Raw genomic sequence first — 8,989 nt, 5'->3', positions numbered from 1 at the left:
GTAATTTCTTCCTTTACCCCTTCTTCTTCCCTTGACCAGATAATTTTCTTGCATACAAATAGCACAAGGGATATTTGTGTAATGCTGAATTAATGTCACTGATTAGTTCTTGCAGCAGTCACATTGCAGATATTCTAAGCACAGCAGAACACAAATCACTATTTGCACTTTCTTTTTAGATGCAACAAAATAATTTACCAGCTAATATAATTTACCAGCAAATATAGTGGCATGTGGGAGATTTATATCCAAAATGCTATTTTCCTCTGTGCTAGCATATTGTTGCTGGCTTGAATTTTTCCGGCCTACATTAGGTATCAAGAAAGAAACTTGAACACCTGTGTTCCATTCCAAGGTCTTTCTATCCACCCAACTCTCCACATGTGAAATAGGAGAGTGACCGAAAGGCACTCGCCACTGTAAATGCCAAGTAAACTAAGAACAGAAAGGAGTGAAATGGTCATCTAGGATAAACAGACAAAGCCTTGATCTTGTAAGGACAACATACCCTGGAACTCAGACAATCAACATACAAGGTCTGCTAGAAAACAGACTGTCCTAAATATACACGAGAACATTCTGCAGGTTCTCTGCAAACATAAACACTAATCTGAACCTTGAATATCCTGGATTACTCACAGTACTCAAGTGAAGAACTTTTCATTCACTAACCAAAATATGAGAAGTCACAAATGCAAGCACAAATCTGAGCTGCTTTCACTGAAATCTCATTGGCTCTATCAGAAGTGCTAACTATTTGGAATCAAGATTATGTGCTCCAGTCACTTTGCTATGCATTTCTCACTCCTTTGCCTTAGCGGCATCGGCGTATGTTTATACTGCCCTGTGCCTAGAGAATGATGGAATGGGATCCAGCCATTCATGAAAACCAGGCAAAGACAGACCATTTAATCAACGACAAAGAAATATGTAAGTTATCTGAACTGTTTCTAAATGTTATGCAGTAGGTATCAGTGATATGGTTAACACATGAAACACCTCCATAGTTCTCCGAATCTCCAAAATGCTGCACAGATGTGACTTTTTAAACTTAAATTAATAATTTAAGCAAAGATCTTGTGAATTCTATTAAATGGCTACAAAGATAAATACAGATTAAATGTGATTCTCATGGAAAGTCTGTGTACATTCTGAAACTGTAAGAGAGAAGAACTACAGTATCACATTAAGGTATATCAAGAGATACTGTGTAAGGCTGAAGTCTTTTCAAAAGAGCTCCATGAAATTACTGCAATCACACTGCTTGTAGGTTGTACCCATCCCCTCACACCCTCTTTTTAAATTGTCAACTAAGTGAAGTTTACAAACATAACGTTAAGTTCACTTTGGTGTATAGATGTGTGATAGCAAACAGAAGGCCAAAAAATATTCCAAGAAAACGTCTTTCTCACATCTTAACAATTTGTCTTCCTGGGGATATGTTCTTAAAGACTCATGATCGACATTTACTTTAACAATTCCCCAAAACAAGTGATTACTGGCAGCAACATTTGTTTCTTCCACTTTCCAGCTTATTGCAGTTCAGAAGATTTCTGTCCAGATCTTCCAGTAAGTGCTTGCTACAGCTGCTTTCCAGAAGTTAGGAAGTAAGTGAACACACAGCATCATATTTCAGGAAGTACCACTGTTTACCATAATACCAGTTAAGGGAGTACAAAGCTTAATGTTTGTAATAAATTAATTTTTCATCACAAATGGTGAAGAAAACAAAAAACCTCAGAGAATTTTGAAGCACATCTCTTGTGTATTTTTATTCACAGGAGCAACCAAACCAAATGAACAGAAACACACACACACACCAAAATAAAAAGAAAAATTTAACATTTTTCACAATCTCCACATTCTGGAGCATATATGTCTTAGCTCAACAAGAGCTGGTTCAAAATGGACAGAAATTATCTGAATTCTGGTTTTCATAAATAGATGAAACCTTTGTGACAGTGACACAAAAATCTTGTAGCTAGTTCTTTCACCGGAAACACTGACCAACTCCCTCAGTTCTTCTCCTGGGACAGTGGCAAAGAATACAAATTTAGGGGGGAGACAGCTACAACATATTCCCCTTGATCTGGCTGCCCTCCCTGCTGAAACCAACCACAAAACCTGGAAAGGATCAAAACACAGGGTTGGAGGAGGCAGAGGAAACAGCTAGCTAAGGCTCCTGTGAAGTGCAGATACTTGACAAAAACAACCAGTTTGAGCACACAAACATATAAAGCAGGAAATCCCACAAGCTTAAAGGGGAAGGAGACACCCTGTTTAAATACAAAGAGAGGTTTAGATCATAACATCATCATCACTCTTTTTCCAACAGAAGCTTTGTTTGTTGCTTTTTTTTTAATCACTGCTGTTTATTTTTGCTATGAGTAAGCTGCATTCCTGTAGACAGTGATTTTAGACCGGAACAGTGTATGAAAATTCTGTATTACACATTTCCTGTATTAATTTCAGTATGTCAGTATAATGCACTGTGCCCCAAACCTCTATGGAAATTAGTACTGAACATTTAGATTACATCATGTTTTGAGGATATCCAGAGTAAAGGGTTACTTATGAAAAGCATATTAGATGGTCCGTGCTATGCTATAAAAAAGGGAGAAGTACATTCCCACCCAGTCTGCAGACATTACATAACTAACTTACACATAACTTACCTAGTGGGTGAGGACAGCCAAATCTGCCGGTTTGGTGTTTGCTTATTGATCACATATGTTCCCATGTCTCCACCTAATTTAACTGTTAGTACTCCACTCTTGAAAGACAAAGAAAGTGAGAAATAAAAAAATTGGCATCCTGCTACTTTGACAACAGTTAGTTCACGTGCAGTGGCAGAAACTTACATACCTGTATCACATTCTCAACTGTTTCCCAAACAGCAATAGCTTGGATGAATGATCATTAGGTATTAAAAACTTACGTTAATACCTAGCACAACCTACATATCTTTGAGTTCGATCTAGGCTTTAAACCTTCAAGTCAGAGTTTGAATTTAGAGTGTTTGCATCATTCATAATGGCACCACCTAAACAATACACTTGAGCTTTGGCCTGGCATCTTGAAAGGACGTGTAGTTCATTTTGCAATGATTAAAACATCATCCCATAACAATTTTTTTTCTATTAATGAAGCATGCAGAACTGGTGTGGTTCAAAGTCAAGAAACTTCATGTATCCTTGCTAGATTTCTGAGCCATGCAATTTTACCTAACTTTTCTTAAGTAACTGTAATGGTTTTCCAGGGAATAAACACATTTTATTCTCAGTAATTCTGATGGCGTGCCTAGATCCTGATTCATACCTCAAAAATGTTCCACTTCTAAACCTCACGAGGTCTGTTTTTGCTTTATTTATGCCACCTTTAGACCATTATCCTAATGTGCATTTATTTTCTCTTTCTTGCTCACATTTCTTACTGGCAACACGACTCACATTTCTCTGACATTTTCAGAACTGCATCTGAAAAGCATACATAGCTGACAAAAATATTTTCTGTTCTAATTTTAAGAGTTAAAAACCAGCATTACTTGGACTAGAGCTATCCTACAGATGATCTGAATTATGCTAATTAAAAAGGACATCTCTACAGAATGGGGTGTGATGATTCAGGTAATAGGTTAGTCATATTTAATTTACAGTGTCTCAAATACTTCAGGCCCTATAGCATGATAAAGCTTCTTTAAGGGAATCACAGTTGTCATGCTTCAGTGAGAAGATGCTACTAGAGCTACTGTCATTGCTAGGAATATTCGCTATAGATAACCACACACTGTGGAGAAAAAACCTCTTTCACTTACAAGCATCTACTGCCTGCAAACTTACTCTGCAGCACAGGAAGCAGCTCAAAGCTTCCTTCTCCTACGAAGTAACTTAGTGTTACTAGTTTCTGACAGACCTCAAGGATCATCGACCATGAAATAATACTCTCAAGATCTGTTTTTTTACCTTACTTTCTTTGCTGTTTCTGTGCTTTTATGCGATTAGTATCTGTGATCAATAACAATAAAAATAAAAGGCTCTCCTGGTTCATACTACCACCAGGCTGTCCTGCCAGTTACATGTATTGGCTATTGGTATAGTGCAGAGAGGGACAAGAACAAGCTACTTCTCTGGTGGTCAGAGTTTAAACTTTTCCCTATCGCAGCAGTCTGAAGAGTCACAGAGATACAGCAGAATAAGGGCAGGCTGGGGGATTAGGCTTGAACAGCAATATACAGGTCTCACTGTTCTTTTATGTGCTTGGTCCCATATTAAGTATTCAGCATGATGTTATGCTGTACACTTGGAAACACTCCAAGTAAATAGGCTTCCAAAGAGTCAACAAAATAATCAAAGGTTAACTTCTGCTGCTGTGTTGAAAACACTTTCCCATGCATTTTGCAATACTTCTGAAATACTAGAAAATACAACTTGAGTTTTTAAGAACTTAAATTGCAAGATACTTTTATCATATTTTAAGAAATACTGCCACTTGTTTTGTACTTCTAGATGAATGTCTGTTGGTTCCTGGTAACAAGAATATTCTTCGAAAGAGATTTTTTTTTCTCTGGATGCAAAGATATTAATTGCACGAAGGACTCAAGTTCATTTAACGGACAAGCACAACAGACCTTTATCACGTTCGCCACCTTGTGACTTCCTACAGCAATGGCCTTGTCTGTTTGGAATGAAAACCTGGGACTACTTGACCTCCTGCTCTTAACAGAAACCACAGCATATTAATTGTCGTGATGCAGTCTGTGTAACCAAGGACCACTGGTAAAAATTAAAACGTGAAAGTATTTCCTTTTGAGCCTCACAATGAGTCAAACACAATCTGCTGTACAGTAGATGGACATATAATTATGACATGACTCATCAACTTCATGTAATGAAGTGTCTAAAGAGGTAAATTTTAATCTATTTTCTAATTTTCATCCTAAGCTCTTTAAATCAGGCTAATAGATGCTGATATTCTAAACATACTGAAGAGTAATGGTTACACAACGCTTTTCACCAGAAAAGCAATTAGCTGTAACATTAACTACCTTACACAATTAAAGCAACAAGGTTTTGTAGTATTTGCTAAGTGCAACAACAGAATGGTACTAAAAACATGTTATTTTATATCCTAGCTATGTGAAATAAAGAAAGAACATTCTGATGCAAAGCTGCACAGGAACAAGTCCAAAACTACATTGTTTTGTTTCGGTTTCCTTTTTTTGCACAGTGCAACCAAACCATCTGCTTCAATGTCTCTGACTATAAAACCTTAACTGACAGGGCCAGTAAAACACAATCTCCTTATAGTAAAACAAAAAGAAGGAGCAGTAGTTAGGTGACTTCAAAACAATGCAGTAGTGAAAGACCTGTGCTCCAGACAGCAGTGTAGCGACTAAACAGCACTCCTCCAAGCTGCGTTGAGGGCTGAAACACACTGAAGTGCTACACCTCAGGAACTGAACATATATAAAACTAATAAATTTCTTATACAAATAAAATGGACATTTTAAATCTGAGTCTGTCACTTCTGTAAAAGAATTTGAGTGGCTGACCTACTGAGGGCTCCAATTATTAGGCTAGCGGCCACCCAGTATCTCCCATGACAGTAGCCTTCTGCCCATGTACACTCTGCTCTCCCTTCTGCAACCACCTATCCAAACATTGCATCCTCTTGTTGCTTCTCTCCACCACAGGCTGTCATCAAGAAGGCCAGGACAAATGTACTGTACCTGGTGAAGACAGATGCTTCTTCTCAGTATTCAGGGCAATCAAAGGAACTACTCTAACAGTTACATGTGATGTACACGTACTATGCCATGTAGGCCTGTCCTAGTATTCACCAGGAGGGACTGATTCCCATGTCAGATGTCTATTCCTATTTAGAAAAATTTACAGACCGCTATGAAATTGGAAAACAGTTTCCATCTCCTTGTGTGCTCATTTGCTATTCCATATTATGTCTCTCTCTATACTTGAAATACGTAAAATCCTCAAATCACACAACATTATGTGTTTCTTTTTACCAGAATTTTGTCAATCAGCATAAACAGGAATATTTAACAACAATGCTGTAAAAACTCATTGTATTTGAAGTGCCAGCACTAAGGTGACTAATTTAAAATTCTCCTTCAAAGAAAAAAAAAATTACAATCATTACAGTGGTTATATAATATTTAAAACATACCCCTAAAGAGACATCATAATCTTCTGGGGTAAAAGGCTTATCTGTCAGGTCCTCAAAGAAATCTGCTAAGGAATCCAGTGTTTCTTCAGCCAGTTTTTCATAAGTGGTCTCATCTAAAGAGCTACAAATGACATAGAAACCCATAATTAGGAGGAAAAACATGAAAGAGAGCAGTTTCCCTATAATAAAAACATGCCAAGACCATGACCTTGGTAGAACAGTAACCATGAAATGATCACATAAAACAAGTAGTAATTTTTCTTAAGGTAATGCATGTAACAATCCACCTTATAAATGGAGGTAGAATTTTGTAGTAGAGATCTCCTAACTGAGGAAAACGTACTTCTTTCCTTACTGACCTTACTTTCCTACTGACCCTCATTTTAGTAAACAGAGTGAGATTTCAAAGTAAGTCCTTTCATAAAAGGACTTTGTGCAAGAATTATTTAGTTTTGAACTCTACAAATAGAGGCAAGAACTTCCTGTTTAGAAATACATGTCACAGGATCACAGAATATTCAGAGCTGGAAGGGACCCACAAGGATCATGTCATTTGACCCCACAAAACTTGCTGTAGCTATAAGCAGTTTGGAAACACCAGTATCACATACGATGTTTATGTACAGCATTTGCCTTCTCAACTGGAATAACTAAGGCAGCCTGGTAATTAGATGTTACTTAAAAGTGTGCTTATGAACTAATACATACAATTATCATCCTGTCCAGGGAGTCTCAAAGCAGCACCCTTGTAGCCATTATGTAAGGCTTACAGCACCTGTGAGACTGCTTCTGTCATCCTCTTTAGTGGAACAAAGTCTAGATCAGTTTAATTAACCAAACGTAATTAAATCACGTAAGTTTTGCCATCTGTATCAGTGTCAACTTTCAACTGAGGGTGTGGGTGGGTATCTCTACCAACAGACAATTCAGTGAAATAACTTCAGGTTTTGCCAACAGGTATGGCAATGCAACAGTTACTATGGACTGAGTATGTATCAATTGATAATACAGACCAGATTTTTTTTAGAAAGTTTATTAGCCAGTTACTGGAACAGGCTCTATGGCACTCATGTGAGAGACACCACAGAAATGCCTTGGGGCATGGAGAACGGAAAGCCTTAGGATAGGGTAAGATTCATGTACTGGCTTAGGGTGCAATTCAGGCACTTAATAGCAAGAGTCACTTTAGACTTCTGCACAATCCCTCCTGGTGCCTCCAATTGCTGCATCAGAAGGGGAGAAGTCTATGACAGATGCTGTGTCAAATCCTCTCAGGGCAAGCAGAGATTTCTTGTCCCATGGCATATGAGAAATGGTGCCAGACACCTGTGTTTAGGTCTGTGAATTATTTCCTAAGGGTCTTCCCAAATTCATCCAAAATGCTTTTAGCTAAAACCATAGCTGCCCTTTACATCACCTCAACAACAGTTTGGTAGTCTGAGCATGTATATAAGTTATTTTAAAACATCTAACCAATATTTTCATATGAATATCTCAATTTTACCTTGTGTCACTCAGAGTTCCTGCATTTTTCAGATTCATGAGCCAAACAGTCCTGCTCTTCACCCCTGAAGAATACTGTGACTGCTGCTGAAAGTAAGCAAAAGCAAAATGGAATTAGAAATTCCACTGAAGAAATTCCAGTGAAGAAATATAAATTGCATTTTATCACATAAATTAAATAGACTCCCAGAGTCCTTTCCATCCTCCTCAGGTAAAATGTCCATATTCTACATCATGGAGCTAATATGGAAAGAATTGTGCAGCTTTTATCCTTGGATCATTGAAGCCATCAAGAACATCCTTGTCTTCTCACATCAGCTGATGAAAAACAAGCCACACCCTTTCATTCACAGGGCAGTGAATTAGGAAAGAGAACTGCTTTACTTTCTATTGTTCTACCACAGAATTACTGAGCAACTCTGAGACAACTGGCTTAGGTGCAGATTTTCTTTCACAAGCATCCACTACTCAGACACTGCATTATCAACAACTTGTGTCTCTGTGTTGGAAGCCACGAACATATTAAACTGAAACAACAGAAGCCCCGAATCCTCCTAGAGATTCAGAGCCCAGACCAGTTCACATTCCAGATGTCTCCGTAAAACAGGCTCTCTAGTTTCTAGTTTGTCTTGTTAGGGAAAAAAACAACTTTAAGCAACAAGTCACAACTATGTAAAAGCTGTATCAACACACTGCAGTACCACAGGGTGCAAAATGGGCAATTCTTTTGAGAGGAAGCAATACATAAACATGGGTAAAAATAAAATTGATTGCCAGACTAGATGCACTAGCAGCACTGATGCTATGCACCAAGAAAGACAGCATGCTTGCCATTTTCTTCTTCAACAGCATTTACCATATGGATAAGTGGTAAAACAGCATCCTGGATTGCTTTCTGTGTACTTGTGTGAGGCTCTGGAAACTAACAGAGCTGAAAAGCAAGTCGCATTTAGAAAGCAACTATGACAGGCCCTCTGCAAGCACACCAGAGCAAAACACAACCCCATCTCTGTCCGTGTGGCTGGACATCTCCCCGCAGGCACCACAGCCGAACTGCCTGTCAGTCCAAAGCCACAACACAGACTGAGAGGACAGAGAACAGCGTCCCAGTAAAGCTCCACAACACACACTACGCTGCCTACACCTCCTCCACTCCTAGCCACTTAACACACGCTTCGCATCAAACGCTACGAGCCCACAGCCTCGGCCCGGCCTTGCTCAGGTGGAGAAGCTCCAACTCCCGTAGCGTCAGGCTGAGAACACGGCGCTAGCACAGAGTCGGCACCAGGCCCAGCACCGAACG

At 38.8% G+C, this 8,989-nt stretch overlaps 1 protein-coding gene across 1 annotated transcript in view; it reads right to left on the bottom strand.

The window, feature by feature from the left end:
- The window catches only part of FXN (frataxin), a gene marked incomplete at its 5' end in the record, with an annotated part of 8,198 nt that extends 425 nt beyond the window's left edge, over positions 1-7,773 (bottom strand). The window contains 3 exons of the mRNA XM_009074948.1: positions 2,676-2,773; positions 6,184-6,304; positions 7,688-7,773. Coding sequence (XP_009073196.1) covers positions 2,676-2,773; positions 6,184-6,304; positions 7,688-7,773 — 305 coding nt within the window. The remainder of the gene's footprint in view (positions 1-2,675; positions 2,774-6,183; positions 6,305-7,687) is intronic.
- Between the last annotated feature and the right edge of the window lie 1,216 nt (positions 7,774-8,989).

The sequence above is a fragment of the Acanthisitta chloris genome, unplaced genomic scaffold, assembly GCF_000695815.1.
Source record: "Acanthisitta chloris isolate BGI_N310 unplaced genomic scaffold, ASM69581v1 scaffold20975, whole genome shotgun sequence".
Taxonomy (NCBI): Eukaryota; Metazoa; Chordata; class Aves; order Passeriformes; family Acanthisittidae; genus Acanthisitta; species Acanthisitta chloris.
The sequence above is the reverse complement of the archived record's forward strand: the minus strand, read 5'-3'. Positions and strand labels throughout refer to the sequence as shown.